Source organism: Scyliorhinus torazame, chromosome 11 (assembly GCF_047496885.1).
Source record: "Scyliorhinus torazame isolate Kashiwa2021f chromosome 11, sScyTor2.1, whole genome shotgun sequence".
Taxonomy (NCBI): Eukaryota; Metazoa; Chordata; class Chondrichthyes; order Carcharhiniformes; family Scyliorhinidae; genus Scyliorhinus; species Scyliorhinus torazame.
In genome coordinates, this window is record NC_092717.1 from 59716534 (window position 1) to 59737420 (window position 20887).

Below are 20887 nucleotides of genomic sequence, written 5' to 3' on the forward strand. Positions count from 1 at the left end.
AAAAGATAGAATACTTTTTATGGTGCATCTGTAAAAATTGGTAAGGACGGCACGGTAGCACAGTGGTTAGCACTGTTGCTTCACAGTTCCAGGGACCCAGGTTCGATTCCTGGCTTGGGTCACTGTTTGTGTGGAGTCTGAACGTTCTCCCCGTGTCCCCGTGGGTTTCCTCCAGGTTTTCTGGTTTCCTGCCACAGCTCAAAGATGTGCAGGTTAGGTGGATTGGCCATGCTAAATTGCCCTTAGTGTCCTTGGGTTAGGTGGGGTTACTGGGTTATGGGGATAGCGTGGAGGTGTGGCCTTAGTTGTGGCGCTCTTTCCAAGGGCTGGTGCAGACTTGATGAGTCAAATGGCCTCCTTCTGCAGTGTAAATTCTATGAGTCAAGGTGGATATGACAAATTGCCATAGTATCCTGAGAAAGTATAGACGCTGTTGTGGTTTCTTGGTCGTGGCGTTTATGTGGGTGGACCGGGTCAGATGTGTACACCTAGGAATTTTAAGCTGTCAACCATCTCCACCTCAGCACCATTAGTGCAGACATGGGTGTGTACGATACTTTGCTTCCTGAAGTCAATGACCAGCTCTTTAGTATCGCTGACATTGAGGGAGAGATTGTTGTCGTTACACCACTCCACTAGGTTCTCTATCTACCTCTATTTTCCTGTACTCTGACTCAGTTGTTACTTTTGCCTCGGGGTTCAATATTTGGACCTCTGTTTATAGATGATATTGAATACCTTGCATTCAGACATTCAGTGCCACCTCGTTAAGTTCAGTGATGATTTTTAAAATTCATCTATGGGACGTGGGTGTTGCTGGCTAAGCCAGCATTTATTGCCTATCCCTATTGCCCTTGAGAGCTGCCTAACCGCTGCATCCCATGTGGTGAAGGTGCACCTGAAGTGCTGTTAAGGAGAGTGTTCCAGGATTTTGACCCAACGAACGTGAAGGAATGGTGATGTATTTCCAGTCAGGATGGTGAGCGGCTTGGAGGGGTACTTCCAGGTGGTGGTGTTCGCACGTGCCTGTTGCCCTGTCCTTCTGGGTGGTAATGGTCAGAGGCTTGGATGATTCTGTCTGAGGACTCTTGGCGAGTCCCTGTAGTGCAGCTTGTAGACAGTACACACTGCTGCCATTGTGCATTGGTGGTGGTGTGATGAAATGTTTGTGAATGGGTTGCCAATCAAGCAGGCTGCTTTGTCCTGGATGGCATCGAGCTTCTTTAGTGTCGGAATCTGAGGAGACAGCTCAGGGAGTACAAAATACAAAATTGCGCACTATATATTACTGGGTACGAGAAAGAAAAAATTGATCAATTGCTCCAGTTTTGCTTTCTGAGAAATTTGAAAAGTGTTTAGGATCTTGTTAAATTGGCTTGTCAATTTCTGAAGTACCAGTCAACAAAACCAGTAGGTTGCTGAACTCCATGGCCTAAAGAGTCAAGTGTAAGTCTTAGAAGATCATGATCAAATTTATAATGCACTGCTCGGATGCACTGGCTGAACTGAATGTGGTCGGAACTCCACTTCCCTGCCTGCCACTCAAAACCCTCGACACCCATAAATCTGTCAAACCAGTATTGACTAATGTTCACAGCATATATTTAGGCTGAGGGAATGGTTCAGAGTGACTTATTCCTACAGTAAGAGGATTGTTATCCAGGACAGAGTGGATGAGCTCTTGGGCCTCTGACCATTATCACCCAGAAGGACAGGGCAACAGGCACATGCGAACACCACCACCTGGAAGTACTCCTCCAAGCTGCTCACCATCCTGACTGGAAATATGAGTTGACCAGAGAGTTCTGGTATAAAATTGCATTGATGAGTCACAGGGGTATGCAGCACAGAAAAGACCCTTTGGCCCATCACGTTTGCGCTGATCAAAAATAACCAACTAAATATTTAATCCCATGTTCCAACACTTGGCCCATAGCCTTGTTGTCTTGGCATTGCAAGTGCACATCGACAATTCTGGATTCTATTTGCCAAATTTTGTTGGATCCCATGGGCTTTTACCTTCGCTATCGGTTTCCCATATGGGACCTTCTCAAAAGTCCAAGTAGACAACGTCAAATGCATTTCCCTCATCTACACACCTAGTGAACTCGTTGAAAAATTCAATCAAGTTGGTCACGTCTGAAGAACCAAATTTAATTTTGAGGTGGTATTGAATGTGATAGCTAAGGGAGTGCTGTTTGTGTTATTTATATTGGGTTCCAGAAGTCATTCAATGAAGTTGCACAAGGCATTCAATTAAATTGGAGCTAAAGGGATCAAGGGTATTGGACTTGATCAGCCACAGTCATAATGAATGGTGGAGCAGGCGCGAAGGGCCGAATGGCCTCCTTCTAATTCTATTTTCTATGTAAAAGAGACTGTTAAAAGGAGTGCACTGGATTGAGGAAAGCTATTAAAATAGGAAGGCAATTGTTTAGGAGTTAGGAGAGTAAGGATAATAAGTACATACTCCAGTTGTCAAAATGGGACCAATTGGATCTGCTGTTTAGAACAAAAAATAGAAAATGCTGGAAAACCTCAGGTCAGGCAGCATCAGTGGAGAGAGAAATATAGTTAACGTTTTGAGTCCGTATGACTCATCTTTAGCTCCGAAATGTTAATCCTATTTCTCCCTATGCAGATGCTGCCAGACCTACTGAGTTTTCTCTCTCTCGCATTTTCTGCTTTGTTTCAGATTTCCAGCATCTGCAGTATTTTGCTTTTAATGCTTTTATTTTGTAAATGACTTGGTGATGAAATAGATGTACACCCATGTTTGCTTATGACACAAAGGTTGGTGGAAAAGTAAGTAATGTAGATGGAAACTGAAGGTTCCAAATGATGTTGGATTAGTTGAGTGGATTGAATTGTGCAAATGGATTGGATTTGTTCATTGTCACGTGTACCGAGGTACAGTGAAAAGTATTGTTCTGCATATGGTTCAGACAGATCATTCTGTACATGAAAAGAAAATACATAGGGCAAACATAAAATACACAATGTAAATATAAAGACGCAGACATTGGGTACAGGAGTTTAATACTACTCGGTAGAGAAGATGTGTGAAGCGATCAGATCAGTCCATAAGAGTGTGGTTTAGCAATCTGGTAACAATGGAGAAGAAGCTGTTTTTGAATCTGGTAATGTGTGTTCTCAGACTTTTGTATCTCCTGCCTGATGGATGAAGTTGGAAGAGTAAATTAGGCAGGTGGGAGGGGTCTTTGATTGTGCTTTCCCAAGGCAGCGGGAGGTGTAGACCGAGTCAATGATTGGGAGGTGGGTTCGCGTGATGGGCTGGGCGGTGTACATGACTCTTTGTAGATTCTTACAGTCTTGGGCCGAGCAGTTGCCATACCAGTGTCATGTGAGAGTACCTTTAAGAAATGGGTGTTTATAAATGGGTGTGTATATAAATATCTGTAGTGAGAGTACCTTTAAGAAGTGGGTGTTTACTACTGCAGTGATGTCAGAGAGTGGGTGGAACTGGGCTGTCTGTCAGCTTTTCACTTTCATTTTAGGCTGTTTGCTGCAGAGTGAGTTTTAGTTTCGTTCTTCAGAGCTGGAGAGCTGGATAGCTGCAGTCACAGCCAGAAGGTGTATGAGTCTCTCACTCTAATACAAAGACTGAAAATCGATCCTTTGATGATTTAAAACTAATAACTGCTCTCAGTAGTGACTTAAACCTGATGTGCTTCTGTTTTCAAGGTTTTTCAAGTCTTATGGATGTTAAAAGGGCAGCTTAAGCATTACTTAGTGTTGTATTCTTTGGGGGTTGTATTTGAATTGATGGTTGCTAAGATGATCACTGTATGTTTTAACAAGGTTAACTTGAGTTCATAGAATAAACATTGTTTTGCTTTTAAAAAATACTTTTCCATTTCTGCTCTACCACACCTGTAGAGTGGGCCTTGTGCTCCCCATACCACAATCTATTAAAAGTTGTGGGTCAGGTGAACTCCATGATACACATTGGGGTTCTCTAAACCCTGGCCCATAACACCAGACTGTGATGCAGCCAGATAGGATGCTTTCTATGGTGCATCTGTAAAGGTTGGTAAGATCCAACATAGACATGCCAAATTTCCTTAGTTCCCAGGTAAAGTTTCAGTTCCTTTTTTTTATGTAGGGTTGGATCCAAAGTTCACATCCAACAACAAATTTGCCACCCCCTGAGTTCCAAGTGTGCATCAAAAGGCACACCTTTCTGGATCCTCGGAGCACTGCCCTCTAGAATCAGCCTTTTGTGTTGTCTCCTCCAGCTGTATCATGGCCTTCCCCCTTAATCTGATTGCAAAGATATACGCTTTGAAACAATTTCATGTCAAAGGATATATTGGCAGTGGAGGGGATGCAGCACAGATTCACAGAGTTTTTAAAGAATAAAATTGAGGACAGGTTGCATCGATTAGGCTTGAATTCTCTTGATGATAGACTGTTGAAGGGCGAATTATTTGAGGTGTTAAATGATCAAAGGATTTGATCAAGTAGATTGAGATAAACTGTTTCTTTTTGGGGGAATTGGGGGAATTGCAGAACAAGTGAGCAAAACTTGAAATGTAAAGCTGGATAGTGGTGGCATTGGGAAGCACTTGTGCACAGAAAGGGTGAGAAAATTCTGGAAGTAAGTCTTGCCCCCAAAAAATATTGAGGCAAGTTTAAATAAATACCAAAATTGAGATTGATAGATCTTGTTAGCCATGGAAGTTAATGGTTATGGAATCAGTGAATATAATACTGCTAAGATCATACTGTATTTCATAGAATCATAGAATTTACAGTGCAGAAAGAGGCCATTTGGCCTATCGAGGTTGCACCGGCCCTTGAAAAGAGCAGCCTACTTAAGCACAGACCTCCACCCTATCCCCGTAACCTAGTAACCCCACTTAAACTTTTCTGGACGCTAAGGGCAATTTAGCATTGCCAATCCACCTAACCTGCACATCTTTGGACTGTGGGAGGAAACTGGAGCACCGGAGGGACACCCAAGCAGACACGGGGCGAACATGCAGACTCTGCACAGACAGTAACCTAAGCTGGGAATCGAACCTGGGACCCTGAAGCTGTGGAGCAACTGTGCTAACCACTGTGCTACCGTGCCGCCCATGATTTGAACAGTATTTGAACAGTGGGACAGACTTGAAGGGCTAAATGATGTATTTCTGCTGTGAATGCTGTGCAGAAAGACTTGAGACTTAAATGGAGGTAATTGGGAGGGGATCATCTTTTTCACACGGCGAGTGGTTTGGGGATGGAATGCGCTGCCTGGAAATGTGGTGGAGGCAGGTTCAATCGAAGCATTCAAGAGGAAATTCGATGATTACTTGAATGGAAACAATGTGCAGGAGTATGGAGAAAAGGTAAAGGAATAGCATGAAGCCATGCTCGTTTGGAGAGCTGGTGCTGACACAATGCCAAACTTTGTTTTAATAAAGAACAATAAATATTGGAATAGCCTTCAGGGATGTTCCCAATTGGTGGGGGTGTTCAGAACCAGAGGTCATAATCAAAGGATATGAGGTAAACCTTTTAGGACTGAGATGAGAAGAAATTTCTTCACCCAGAGAGCGCTAAGTTTGTGGAATTCGCTACCACAGGAAGCAGTTGAAACCAAAATATTGTATGTTTTCAAGAAGGAGTTAGATATAGCTCTTGGGGCGAAGAGGATCAAAGAATATGGGGGTAAGCGTGATCAGGCTATTGAGCTGGATGATCAACCATGATCATAATGAATGGTGGTGCAGGCTCGAATGGCCTGCTCCTCATCTGATTTTCTTTAAAAAAAAATATATATATTTTATTGAAGCATTTGTAATTTTCACAATTTAACATATAGACATTTCTAAAATAACCGCTCGTGTCGACGCACAAAATACCCCCTAAAATAACAACAAACAATAGACCACGTACCCCACTTCTCCCGCCCTCTCCCCAATTACCCGTATGCTAAATTCCCTGTCCTTCTTTAACATTACCATGCCTGCTATTTTCCTACCCCCCCCCCCCCTTTTTCCCTTTTCCCCCCTTACTGTTGACGTTCAGGTTTTGTTCAAGAAATCGATGAACGGCTGCCAACTCCGGACGAATCCCTGTATTGATGCTCTTGAAGCAAACTTGATTTTCTCCAGACTGAGAAACTCTACCATATCACTGACCCACACTCCTGATTTTGGGGACTCCGAGTCCCTCCATCTCAGCAAGATCCGTCTCCGGGCCACCAGGGAGGAGAAGGCCAGAATATCGGCCTCTCTCTTCCCCCCCCCCCCCCCTTTGCCCCAGGATCTTCCAACATCCCAAATATTGCTAATTCTGGACTTGGAGTTACCCTACCTTCCAGGACTTCTGACATAACATCTGCCAGAATTCCCTCAGTTTCGGACATGCCCAAAACATACGAACATGGTTTGCCGGGCTACCCCCACACCGTCCACATCTGTCCTCCACCTCCTTGAAGAACCTACCGTCATGTGGGCCCTGTGGACTACCTTGAAATGAATCAAGCTATGTCTAGCACAGGATGAGGATGAATTTATCCTTTTCAAGGCTTTTTCCCCACAGTTCAGTTTCCAGCTCCCCTCCCAACTCCTCTTCCCACTTCCCCTTCACCTCTCTGATAGGGGCCCCTTCCCACTCTAACAATTCCCTGTATATGTTCGAAACCTTCCCACTTCCAACTTGACAGCACTTTATCCTGTAGTCACCTCAGGGGGAGGCGAGGAAAGCTTGGGACCTGTTTCCATACAAAGTCCCGCACTTGAAGATACCGAAACCCGTTCCCTCCCGGCAAGTCAAACTCCTCCTCCTAATGGCTCCAAGGTCGCGAAGCCCTCCTGGATGAATAGATTCCCAAACCTCTCAATCCCTTCCCGCTGTCATACCTTAAAGCCACCATCCAGCCCCCCCGGGACAAACCGGTGATTGGCACAGATCGGTGACCACATTAATGCCCCCTCCAGTCTCATATGCTGCCTCCATTGCCCCCACACCCTCAGGGCTGCCATCACCACAGGACTTGTGGAGTACTGAGCCGCCGAGAACGGCAGGGGCGCCGTCAGTAAAGCCTCCAGACTCGTACTTTGCAGGATGCTGCCTCCATCTGCCGCGAGACTGACACCTCCCCCACTACCCACTTCCTGACCATCGATAGTTGGCAGCCCACTAATAGTTGATAATGCTCGGGAGAGCCAATCCCCCTTCCCCGCGGGCCCATTCCAGGAGTATCCTCTTTACTCTTGGGGTTTTACCTGCCCATATAAACCTCGATATCGCCACATTAATACTTCTGAAAAAAGCCTTTGGAAGACAAATCGGGAGACACTGAAAAAAGAAAAGCAGTCTCGGAAGGACAGTCATCTTCACCGTCTGAACCCTCCCTGCCAGCGTCAGTGGGAGCATGTCCCATCTACAAAATTCCCTTCTCATTTGATCCACTGCTTTGCCCAAATTTAACTTGTGAAACTGCCCCCAATCCTTGGCCACTTGAATCCCCAAATACCTAAAACTCTTCCCAGCCACTTTAAAAGGTAGCTCCTTCAGCCTCCTTTCCTGCCCCCGTGCCTGAATCACGAACATCTCGCTTTTTCCCATGTTTAACTTATAGCCTGAAAATCGCCCAAATTCTCCTAATACCTCCGTGATTTCGGTCATCCCCCCCACTGGGTCCGCGATATAAAGCAGCAAATCGTCCGCATAGAGAGAGACCCTGTGCGCCCCCCCCCCAACCACTATTCCCCTCCAGGTATTCGCGGTATTCGCTGCTCTCAGAGCCGTTGCTAAGGGTTCTATGGCCATGGCAAACAGTAATGGGGAGAGTGGGCATCTCATCCTATTTTCTATGATTGCTTGATAAGATTGTGGGGTTGGTGGTAAGAACATTCTGGGTGAATGAACACTGATGCATTGCCTGTCTTATTTGTTTTGTCAAGAACAGCCGTTGCTAACTCCCTGACCTGTGACTGAGCTCAATAGACCAGTCACCTATTCCAAGTCTTGGAAACAAACGTGACTGTTTCTCTGCCTTTAGCCATGTCCTCAAATGGTTTAATCTCTTTTGCCTTCCATTGCACAGTAGTGATGCTAACATCTTCAGTTTAATTGTGAGGAGAAGGAGTTTGAACCTTTGACTCTTTGATCCATTGCAAGAGGAGTTTGTGCTTCACCTCCAGGATTTGTTAGTGTCACCTGTGCTTTGCTTTCCATTTTCTTTATAACCCATTCTAAGGGTTGGAAAAGCAATATAATACAATTTGTCCCAGTGTTGAAATGTCAGAAAAAAGCTAAATCTGTGTCACCATTAATTTTCTTTGTTAAATTCTTAGGAACTGCAAATGGATCAACAAGCTAAGAAGCATATTCAGGATGAGTTTGAAGCTGCCCTGGAGGAGAAAGACCAACTTATTGGTGTTCTACAGACACAGGTAGAACTACACAGCAGTCACTAAATGCCAGATGACAGCTAAATTGGTTAACATGTTCTTTTAATTGTGCAAGGAAGTGATCCTGGTGTTCTGGTTTCAGATGCTTGGTTTATGCTCTAAGTTTTTAAACTCAGCAGCTACAGGCACCTAATGAGCCAGATTTGTGGTTCAGAAAATGGTGAGGCTAACAATGCTCATCATTATTTACATGGAACTTGGACAGCAACTTCTAGCAACTGCACATGCGTAATTAAATATAGAACTCAGGAAACTGCTGTCTGAGCTGCGGTGCTCCCCCAAAAGCTGAGCGATAATAGTGGCGTGCCAACTGATATACCTTTCAAATGCATTGAATAGTGTGAAGTTGCAGCACTTAGCAGATAAGTGCGAACTTTTCCCAGGATGTTCAGGGCTTGTCCATTCCTCTACAAATGCCCTTTTAATGACTTGTTAAATCTTGATTACTGCCAACTGACCATAGCACACTGAAAATTAACTTTAGAAGCATGGAGTATCATTTTGTCTCATTCAATTTGTTGTTGTTTAACTTTTTTAAATCTTCTTTATCCAATCTCTCTTTCCTTCTGCATGTTGCTTTTTATACCAAACCTGACGTTGGATTCAGTATTCTAACTGGTACTTACAGGTTCAGGCTCCACGTTCCTGAATAACAATTCTGAAGTCTTATTGATTCAGGAGATACACGGTTGCAGATCCATTCGCGCAGGTCTCAGATGTTCTGTCGAGGGTACTGTAGTGTTTGGTTCGCTAATTAACAGTAAATTCCAGTGCAAAATCCAAAGCAAGTCTGTGGCAAGTGTAACAAACCGCTAGCAGACTTGCTGTTGAGCGCAGAATCCAGCCCATTGTGCAGCTGATGTCCATTAATTGCTTGCAGAAATAAAGTCTTTAATTTTTGTGACTGATCTGATAGAAATTGAGGAATTCGATAACCATTAATTGTCATGTTCATATCTTATAGAATCATAGAATTTACAGTGCAGAAGGAGGCCATTTGGCCCATCGAGTCTGCACCGGCTCTTTGAAAGAGCACCCTACCCAAGCCCACACCCTAGCCCCATAACCCAGTAACCCCACCCAACACTAAGTGCAATTTTGGACATTAAGGGCAATTTAGCATGGCCAATCCACCTAACCTGCACATCTTTGGACTATGGGAGGAAACCGGAGCACCCGGAGGAAACCCACGCACACACACGGGGAGAACGTGCAGACTCCGCACAGACAGTGACCCAAGCTGGGAATCGAACCTGGGACCCTGGAGCTGTGAAGCAATTGTGCTAACCACCATGCCACCGTGCTGCCGTGCTTGAAAGGGGTTTGCAAATTTGTTAAAATTAGAATTTCCACGGCATGTGTTCCCTTAATTGGTTTTATTGTTGACACTTGGGCTACAGGTCAACTGCAACTGTGTCGATTTTTTAGTTCTTAGCGATGAGCTATTTCAATAATTTTAACAAAAATGAAGTCTTTCAGTAAATTTGATCTTGCTATTGAAAAACAGACGTGCTAGCGAATAGACAGTGTGATGTGTCCATTTAATTGGGGGGATGCGGTGGTGTAATGGTATTGTCATTGGACTTGTAAACCATAGACCCAGAGTATTGCTCTGGGGACCTAGATTCAAATCTCACCACTGCAGATAGTGAAATTTGAATTCAGTAAAAATCTGGAATGAAAAGTCTAATGATGACCATGAAACCATTGTAGATTGTCGTAAAAACTCTTCCTTTAGGGAAGGAAATCTGCCTTCCTTACCTGATCTGACGTACATGTGACTCCAAACCCAGACATCCAGATCCAGCAATGTGGTTGACTTTCAACTGCCCGCTCGAGGACAATTAGGGATGGGCAATAAAAGCTGGTGCAGCCGGGACTTCCGGGTGCGGCGATGACCAGCTGAGTCGCACGCTTCGGCAGCTCCCGGTGAAACGGACTTTTGGGCTCTTGATAGGAGCCCCAACGGCAATTTTGACGGCTAAAAGCACTGTGCGGTAAACCAGAAGGGAATCCCCCCTGGATACGGATGAAAAAAGGAGGAGAAAGTGGCCGGATTGCAGTGGATCCTTTAGAACAGCGGCAAGGAAGGCAAGCAAAAACCAAGATGGCGTCGGAAGGTGGCAGTTTAACATGGGGCCCTGAACAACAAGAGTTCTTGAAATGCTTTGTGGAAGAGCTCAAAAAGGAAATGAAGAAAGAGCTGTTGGCCCCGATACTACAGGCGATCGAAGGGCTAAAGGAGGAACAAAAGACCCAGGAGCGGGAGCTTCGGGTCGTGAAGGCAAAGGCAGCCGAGAATGAGGACGACATACAGGGCCTGGTGGTGAAGACGGAGATGCATGAGGCACATCAGAAACAATGTGTGGAAAGGTTGGAGGCACTGGAGAACAACGCAAGGAGGAACAACCTGAGGATTCTTGGTCTTCCTGAAGGTGCGGAGGGAGCGGACGTCGGGGCATATGTGAGCACGATGCTGCACTCGTTAATGGGAGCGGAGGCCCCGGCGGGTCCGTTGGAGGTGGAGGGAGCATACCGAGTGATGGCGCGAGGACCGAGAGCAGGAGAAATTCCCAGAGCCATAGTGGTGAGATTCCTCCGTTTTAAGGATAGAGAAATGGTCCTTAGATGGGCGAAGAAAACTCGGAGCAGTAAATGGGAGAACGCGGTGATCCGCGTTTATCAAGACTGGAGTGCGGAGATGGCGAGAAGGAGGGCGAGCTTTAATCGGGCCAAGGCGGTGCTTCATAAAAAGAAGATAAAATTTGGAATGCTGCAACCGGCAAGACTGTGGGTCACATATCGAGGAAGGCACCACTACTTTGAGACGGCGGATGAAGCGTGGACTTTTATTGTGGAAGAAAAACTGGAATGAGCGTGTTATTAAAAAGAACGTTTGAACAAAGTGGTGGGGCGAATGTGGGGGGCGAAGAGGGGGGTTAAAAAGGGGGGAAAGAGGAGTTTTATGTACTAATCCTGCGATGTGGTAACTTTTCTCTCTTCCACAGGTGGTGATGGGGGGAGGAGGGGAGGTGGAGGAGATGGGGCGTTGGCCATTGGGGGCGGGGCCAAGGGAGAAGCGCGGGCTTGGTTCCCGCGCTATGATAATCATGGCGGGAATAGAGAAGCAGGAAGGAGGGGGCGTCGCACGGTGCGAGCCGAGGTCACGGGGGGGGAAGCCGAGGTCGGCCAGAGTTTGCTGACTTCTGGGAGCAACATGGGGGGGAGTAATTACGCTAGCGGGGGATCTAGCGGGGGGGGGGGGGGGTGGGAGGGGGGAATTACTGGGTTGCTGCTGCTGGGGAGAGGGGGGAGCTGGTATGGGAGGGGATGGGCGGGGGGGGCACCGCCTGGGGGAGATACAGCTGCGTGGGAACCGGGTGAGGAGCTGGAAAAAGGGGATGGCTAATCGACATGGGGGGGGGTAGGAAGCCCCCCAACCCGGCTGATCACGTGGAACGTGAGAGGGCTGAACGGGCCGATAAAGAGGGCACGGGTACTCGCAAGAAACTTAAGGCAGATGTGGTTATGTTACAGGAAACGCACCTGAAACTGATAGACCAGGTTAGGCTACGCAAAGGATGGGTGGGGCAGGTGTTCCATTCGGGGCTAGATGCGAAAAACAGGGGGGTGGCTATATCAGTGGGGAAGTGGGTCATGTTCGAGGCAAAGACTATAGTGGCGGATAACGGGGGCAGATACGTGATGGTGAGTGGCAAACTACAGGGGGAGACGGTGGTTTTGGTAAACGTATATGCCCCGAACTGGGATGATGCCAATTTTATGAGGCGGATGCTAGGACGCATTCCGGACCTAGAGATGGGAAAGCTGATAATGGGGGGAGATTTTAATACGGTGTTGGAACCAGGGCTGGATAGGTCGAAGTCCAGGACTGGAAGGAGGCCGGCAGCAGCCAAGGTACTTAAAGATTTTATGGAGCAGATGGGAGGTGTAGACCCGTGGAGATTTAGCAGATCTAGGAGTAAGGAGTTCTCGTTTTTCTCCTATGTCCATAAAGTCTCCTCGCGAATAGACTTTTTTGTGCTGGGAAGGGCGTTGATCCCGAAGGTGAGGGGAACGGAGTATACGGCTATAGCCATTTCGGATCACGCTCCACACTGGGTAGACTTGGAGATAGGGGTGGAAACAGGAGGGCGCCCACCCTGGAGAATGGACATGGGACTAATGGCAGATGAGGGGGTGTGTCTAAGGGTGAGGGGGTGCATTGAAAAGTACTTGGAACTCAATGATAATGGGGAGGTCCAGGTGGGAGTGGTCTGGGAGGCGCTGAAGGCGGTGGTTAGAGGGGAGCTGATATCAATAAGGGCACATAAAGGAAAGCAGGAGAGTAAGGAATGGGAGCGGTTGCTGCAAGAACTTTTGAGGGTGGACAGACAATATGCGGAAGCACCGGAGGAGGGACTGTACAGGGAAAGGCAAAGGCTACATGTAGAATTTGACTTGCTGACTACGGGCACTGCAGAGGCACAATGGAGGAAGGCACAGGGTGTACAGTACGAATATGGGGAGAAGGCGAGCAGGTTGCTGGCACACCAATTGAGGAAAAGGGGAGCAGCGAGGGAAATAGGAGGAGTGAGGGATGAGGAAGGAGAGATGGAGCGGGGAGCGGAGAGAGTGAATGGAGTGTTCAAGACATTTCATAAAAAATTATATGAAGCTCAACCCCCGGATGGGAGGGAGAGAGAGAATGATGGGCTTTTTGGATCGGCTGGAATTTCCACGGTGGAAGAGCAGGAAAGGGCGGGACTGGGAGCACAGATCGAGGTAGAAGAAGTGGTGAAAGGAATTAGGAGCATGCAGGCGGGAAAGGCCCCGGGACCGGATGGATTCCCAGTCGAATTCTATAGAAAATATGTGGACTTGCACACCCCGGTATTGACGAGGACCTTTAATGAGGCAAAGGAAAGGGGACAACTGCCCCCGACTATGTCTGAAGCAACGATATCGCTTCTCTTAAAGAAGGTAAAGGACCCGCTACAATGCGGGTCCAATAGACCTATTTCCCTCCTAAATGTAGATGCCAAGATCCTGGCCAAGGTAATGGCAATGAGAATAGAGGAATGTGTCCCGGGGGTGGTCCACGAGGACCAAACTGGGTTTGTGAAGGGGAGACAGCTGAACACGAATATACGGAGGCTGTTAGGGGTAATGATGATGCCCCCACCAGAGGGGGAAACGGAGATAGTAGTGGCGATGGATGCCGAGAAAGCATTTGATAGAGTGGAGTGGGATTATTTGTGGGAGCTGTTGAGGAGATTTGGTTTTGGAGAGGGGTATGTTAGATGGGTGCAGCTGTTGTATAGGGCCCCGATGCGTGGTCATGGATAGGCGAGCGTTGTCACGAATGGACAGGGATCTGCATATTTTCGGCTCCATAGAGGGACAAGGCAGGGATGCCCTCTATCCCCATTATTGTTTGCACTGGCGATTGAGCCCCTGGCGATAGCATTGAGGGATTCCAAGAAGTGGAGGGGAGTACTTAGGGGAGGAGAAGAACACCGGGTATCTTTGTATGCGGACGATTTGTTACTATATGTGGCAGACCCGGCGGAGGGGATGCCAGAAATAATGCGGATACTTGGGGAGTTTGGGGATTTTTCAGGGTATAAATTGAACATGGGGAAAAGTGAGTTGTTTGTGGTGCATCCAGGGGAGCAGAGTAGAGAAATAGAGGACCTACCGTTGAGGAAGGTAACAAGGGACTTTCGTTACCTGGGGATCCAGATAGCCAAGAATTGGGGCACATTGCATAGGTTAAATTTAACGTGGTTGGTGGAACAAATGGAGGAGGATTTCAAGAGATGGGATATGGTATCCCTGCCACTGGCAGGGAGGGTGCAGGCGGTTAAGATGGTGGTCCTCCCGAGATTCCTCTTTGTGTTTCATTGCCTCCCGGTGGTGATCACGAAGGCTTTTTTTAAAAGGATCGAAAAGAGCATCATGGGTTTTGTGTGGGCCGGGAAGACCCCGAGAGTGAGGAAGGGATTCTTACAGCGTAGCAGGGATAGGGGGGCGGGCTGGCACTACCGAGCCTAAGTGAGTATTATTGGGCCGCTAATATTTCAATGGTGAGTAAGTGGATGGGAGAGGAGGAGGGAGCGGCGTGGAAGAGATTAGAGAGGGCGTCTTGTAGGGGGACTAACCTACAGGCTATGGTGACAGCCCCATTGCCGTTCTCACCGAGGAACTACACAACAAGCCCGGTGGTGGTGGCTACACTGAAGATTTGGGGACAGTGGAGACGGCATAGGGGAAAGACTGGAGCCTTGGGGGGGTCCCCGATAAGAAACAACCATAGGTTTGCCCCGGGGGGAATGGATGGGGGATATGGAATGTGGCAAAGAGCAGGAATAACGCAACTGAAAGATCTGTTTGTGGATGGGAAGTTTGCGAGTCTGGGAGCGCTGACCAAGAAATATGGGTTGCCCCAAGGGAATGCATTCAGGTATATGCAACTGAGGGCTTTTGCGAGGCAACAGGTGAGGGAATTCCCGCAGCTCCCGACACAAGAGGTGCAGGACAGAGTGATCTCAAAGACATGGGTGGGGGATGGTAAGGTGTCAGATATATATAGGGAAATGAGGGACGAAGGGGAGACTATGGTAGATGAACTAAAAGGGAAATGGGAAGAAGAGCTGGGGGAGGAGATCGAGGAGGGGCTGTGGGCAGATGCCCTAAGCAGGGTAAACTCGTCGTCCTTGTGTGCCAGGCTAAGCCTGATTCAGTTTAAGGTATTACACAGGGCGCATATGACTGGAGCACGGCTCAGTACATTTTTTGGGGTGGAGGATAGGTGTGCGAGGTGCTCGAGAAGCCCAGCGAATCATACCCATATGTTTTGGTCATGCCCGGCACTACAGGGGTTTTGGATGGGGGTGACAAAGGTGCTTTCAAAAGTAGTAGGGGTCCGGGTCGAACCAAGCTGGGGGTTGGCTATATTTGGGGTTGCACAAGAGCCGGGAGTGCAGGAGGCGAGAGAGGCCGATGTTTTGGCCTTTGCGTCCCTAGTAGCCCGGCGTAGGATATTGCTAATGTGGAAGGAAGCCAAGCCCCCGGGGGTGGAGACCTGGATAAATTACATGGCAGGGTTTATAAAGCTAGAGCGGATTAAGTTCGTCCTGAGGGGGTCGGCTCAAGGGTTCACCAGGCGGTGGCAACCGTTCGTCGAATACCTCGCAGAAAGATAGATGGAATGGAAAAAAGAAGGCAGCAGCAGCAGCCCAGGATCGGGGGGGGGGGGGGTGGGGGAGGAGGAACCAGAAGGACTCTCAGGGTTGTTAATATATACTGTATAATATGTATAGGTCGGTGCGACAGATAATTATATATTGGACTGTTAAATTATATTTTTGGAGAGTGTTACTTGTGACAAGGCAGTTGCCAATTAGGGTTAGTTTTCATTTTTGTTATTTATTATTTATTCATTTTCTGTTTATAAAATAGGTCATTGTTATTTGTGTTGTTATAATATTGTGTAAAGGATGCACAATGTACTGTGTTGGTTGACCAAAAATTTTCAATAAAATATATAAAATAAATAAAAAAGCTGGTGCAGCCTGTGGCGCTCATGCTCTATGAACAAATTAAAACATTTTTTTTTTTACTTTGCCACTTTGTCACCTTGCTAACTTAGATTTTCATTGTGTATCTGGATTTTGTGTTCATCTATGTTTTGCTTGAGTGCATATATACCTGAAGGAACATAAAAGATCTTTAATAGCAATTTTTAAAAATACATTTGACTTGTTTATAATATTTGATCTGCACACAAGCCCGTGTTTGATGATCAGGTTTTTATATTCTACATGGTTTCTGCATGTCACAGAGATATAATTAGTGTAGTTCAGTCTCACATTTTCTCCTTAACTGAATTCCATCTATGTTTTAATTCATAATGTGATCATTTTTACTTTATGTAAAGTATCTTTTGTAATTATTGAATGTTTGAAGCTTTGTATAGTATAATGTGGATTCTGAGGGCAGAAATTAAGGTGGCAGTTTTCTTCTCTCTGCCACTGATGTTGCTACTGACTGACTGCAGCAAACTGGAGGCTCCTTATTTAGTTTCCACAAAACTCAGTGAAAAAACAATATCCAGCTTTTAGCACTACCCTTCACAACTAGTCCAGGCCGAAGAACCTTAATGGTATGAAAGATTGAACCAACATGTCTCCAGTCTTGGTGTTACACGTTGAGGCTGCAGTGTTTACCATTACTACAAAACAAGTCATCTTCAGCTTGATAGCAACTGAATTTAAATACAATTTCCATTCTCATAATTCCACAACAAGTGTAAATATGTTTCCAAACAGTTGCATCTTGCTACCGATGTGCAATTAACTTGTACTTGGATTTAGTTCCAGTGATTAATTTTTGTACTTTCATTTAGTTAGCAGCGCACTGACGAATAGGTCTTGTGCTTAACTTAATCTTAATGTAAGTTTTTAAGATCTGCAAAAATCTGGGTCATATTGATGTTCTTCCAGCCACTTGTCCAGGAGTCAGAGCCCCAGAGTTTTCCATGAAATTGAACTCCTCAGGGTGTGCATTACTGGTGATTGGAGAGAGTGGAACACATGGTTGTTCTGCTTAGTGCATAGAGTAACCATTAATGTATTACACAGAGGGTAGTGGGTGCCTGGAACTCGCTACCGGAGGAAGTGGTGGAAGCAGGGACGATAGTGACATTTAAGGGGCATCTTGACAAATACATGAATAGGATGGGAATAGAGGGATACGGACCCAGGAAGTGAAGAAGATTGTAGTTTAGTCGGGCAGCATGGTCGGCACGGGCTTGGAGGGCCGAAGGGCCTGTTCCTGTGCTGTACTTTTCTTTGTTCTTTGTTCTTATCTAATAGACTTTTAGGCACCCTCCATTTCATCTTTACAAGTAGGGGGCAGATTGAATATAATGTGGCAGGAAGAAAAGAAAATCATTTTATTTTTAAATGGCAATAAACTTAAATTTTGGTGTTCAGAGGGATTTGGGTGTCTTAAACATGAACTGCAAAGTGACATGCAGATAAAGCAACAATAAGGAAGGCAAATAATAGTATAAGTGATCATTATTGTGGGAAATTGTTGTGTAAAAATAATAAAATCTTGCTGTATTTATACAGGGCTTTTGTGTGACCACACTGGGTTACTGTGTATGGACTTGAAGCGTTAACTCTGTGTGTCTCTCTCCACAGATGCCTCCAGACCTGCTGAGTGTTCTCAACATTTTGTTTTTATTTCAGTATTTTGCTTTTCTATTGAATGGCTGAATAGTTTGAAGGAGACCTATGGTCTACCTCTAATGTTGCGACACTGGTCAGGAGAGCTCTTCATTCTGTTCACATTGAGAATTTTGTGTCTTCAGGTATCATTACTAAAGCAAAGGATGGGACTGGGAGGAACAAATACAGATTTGCAGGAATCTACAACTCAAGCATCCATGATGGAAAGTACAGAAGCAGTTCAAGAGAGTCCCAACAATGAGGAAAATAACACAGACAGTCCTGATGGATTAGGAGGTGACGTTTTTCATGTAACCTGAAGCTAAATTAACAAAATGTTGGAAACAAAGCTTTCCTGGTTGCAAATGCGGAAACACTCTGATGGAGGGTTTCCCGTAAGAGATATGGTGTTGGAATTTACTGTAAAAATAGTGAGACTTGGGACTCTGATTGTTATCTATGCAAAAATCAGACTTCAACTTTAGATGAAGGCAAATGGTCGTTAAATGTAAAAATCCAGAACTTGCTCTTGGTAATGTAGCTTAAAATAGCTTCTCGCTGTCTAGCTGTGGGCAGCACGGTAGCACAGTGGTTAGCACAGTTGTTTCACAGCACCAGGGTCCCAGGTTCGATTAGCGGCTTGGCTATCTGTCTGTGCGGAGTCTGCACGTTCTCCCCGTGTCTGCATGGGTTTGCTCCGGGTGCCCCGGTTTCCTCCCACAAGTCCCGCAAGACGTGCTGTTAGGTGGATTGGACATTCTGAATTCTCCCTATGTGTACCCGAACCGGCGCTGGAAGGTGGCGACTCGGGGCTTTTCACAGTAACTTCATTGCAGTGTTAATGTAAACCTACTTGTGACAATAAAGATTATTATTTAAAAAAGCTCCCCATTCAAATGCAATGAGCTGGACGAAGTTCCTGTACTGTAGTTGGAGACTAAACTCACTTGGAGTTTGTCCATTGCGCAAGTGCTATTCTAACTGTGACACGTCTCAATTACTGGCCAACAACCTCTCTGACACTTTAAAAAAAAAAAAACTTTTACACGGTTTTAGCTGTTGCAAATTTTAATAGATTATAATTTGTTTCACTTTTACTTTCTTTGCTTCTCCTTCAATCTTATCTTTTCTTCTATCTCTCCCCTTGGGCGGGGTTCTCCGAGTCGACGCTCGGCCAGAGAATAGGCATTTACGGCGAAACGGCCCGCGACACCGGTTACCGAATCTCCGCAACCCCAAATATCGCCAGGTTGCGGCGGGTGCCGCAAGGCCTGGAGAATCACGGGAGTTGGCTGGATGAGCGATTCTCTGGGCCCCGAACAATTCTGCTCCCCGGGTGGGCCAAAGTCCCGCTAGCGTGGTTCTTACCACCTATAAAAAATCGTCAGCAGACGTGATGGCTGATAAGGCGGCCGGAGGAGGTTGGGGTCGGCGTGGGGGGACCTGGGGCTGGCGAAACGGACACATCCGTGGCAGCCGTGGGGGGGGGCGGGGTGGGGGGGGGGGGGTGTTGGGGAAGGGGGGAGACAGTCGCGGTGGCTGGGAACCACCTGCCATGACAGGGCGGTGCCAACGCCACGGATGCCATTACGGCGGCCATGCTGATGGGCACCCACCCCGGGCGCTGGCTGAGCCTTTCGGCCGTTTGGATGAGTGCCGGACCCTTCACGGGTCACCCCACCCAGCCGGCAGCACCCACCGGCGGGTGGATCCAGGGCCTCCCCCACGGCAGCCCCCAGTGAGTGTAGTGCTATTAAACAGTGGTACTGGCAGGATGGATGGGTGACAGGAGTCGGGGCACCGAGGGGTGTGGGTGGGGAGCATGCATGGCTGGGGCGCGAGCTGCCAACACGGGCGTCCATGTAACCCATGGTACCTGGGTGTGGAGGCGGTTTTGCATCATGATGAAACTTTGTCTACCGTCACCCCATGCAGATCATAATGTTTGACCATCTTCCAGCAATGTTCATAGCCGTGGTGGGGCCCGCTGCCCTGCATACAGCCCTGTGTGAGCAGGAGCAGGGGTGTCACAGAGAGGAGGTGGAGGCTGCAGCAGAGAAGCGGGCTGCAGAGGGGCAGGTGGCAGCCACTCAGGCTGGAGGGCCGCCTGCCCGACAGGAGGAGGAGGACCAAGATGAGGGGGAGCCACAGGAGGAGGATGCCGATGAGGAGAAGGACCGGGGGGGGTGAGTGGGTGGGTGGGGTGGGGGGGGCGGTAGGTGATGCCACGGAGGCGCCTGATGGGGCCTCGTGTGTACCGGCGCCGCATGTCCTTCCAGGAACCCCTGGACCCGGCATGCAGGTGGAGACTCTGGATGAGCCGGGAAACAGTTGCCCATATCCACATGATTGCACACCTGACACCGCTTGGGACTGAGGGGGGAAACACCCTCTCCCGGTGGCTGCCAAGGTGACGGTCACCCTCAACGTCTATGCAACGGGATCGTTCCAGTCGCCGAGTGGGGACCTGTCCGGCATCTCGCAGGCATCGGTGCATCAGCGCATCCGTGCAGTGACTGACGCCCTGTATGACCTTGCGGACCGCTACATTCAGTTCCCTGTGGACCGCGCTCACCAGGATGCCCAGGCAGGGGGCTTCGCTGCCGTCGCCACGATACCCATGGTACAGTGGGTAATTGCTGGGGTGCACGTCACCCTGCGGCCACCATCGTATAACAGGCCAATGTTCATGAACAGGAAGGGGTCCTACTCCATGAACGTTCAGGTGGTCTGTGACAACCAGAAGAAGATCCTGCACGTCTGCGCCCGGTATCTGGGCAGTGTCCATGACCCGTTTATCCTGGCGCAATCGGTCGTCCCTGGCATGTTCGAGGGACCCCCCCCCCCCCCTAGCTGCGGGGCTGGTTACTGGGCGACAGGGTTACCTGTTGCGGTAGTGGCTGATGACACCTATATTGAGGCCACAGTTCGACGCGGAGAATCGCTACAATGAGGCCCATTGTGCAACCAGTGGTGTGGTCGAGAGGTGTTTTGGAGTGCTGAAGATGCGCTTCAGGTACCTGGACCACTCTTATGGGACCCTCCAGTACGACTCAAGGTGGGTCGGTCGCATTGTTGTGGTCTGCTGCGTCCTCCCCAATCTCTCCCAGCACCGGGGCAATGTGCTGGAGTAGGGGGAGGGGGAGGATCACGAGGAAGGGCACGCCTCTCCAGATGAGGAGGAGGGCGGGGGGTGGCAGGCAGGCAATGTACGGG

General features: G+C 47.7%; 1 protein-coding gene across 3 annotated transcripts in view; it reads left to right on the plus strand.

The window, feature by feature from the left end:
• Positions 1 to 20887, plus strand: part of golga4 (golgin A4) — a 297304-nt gene that overhangs the window by 78224 nt on the left and 198193 nt on the right. For all 3 annotated transcript variants that reach the window (XM_072467359.1, XM_072467360.1, XM_072467361.1), the window contains exons 7-8: positions 8316 to 8414; positions 17815 to 17968. In XM_072467359.1, coding sequence (XP_072323460.1) covers positions 8316 to 8414; positions 17815 to 17968 — 253 coding nt within the window. The remainder of the gene's footprint in view (positions 1 to 8315; positions 8415 to 17814; positions 17969 to 20887) is intronic.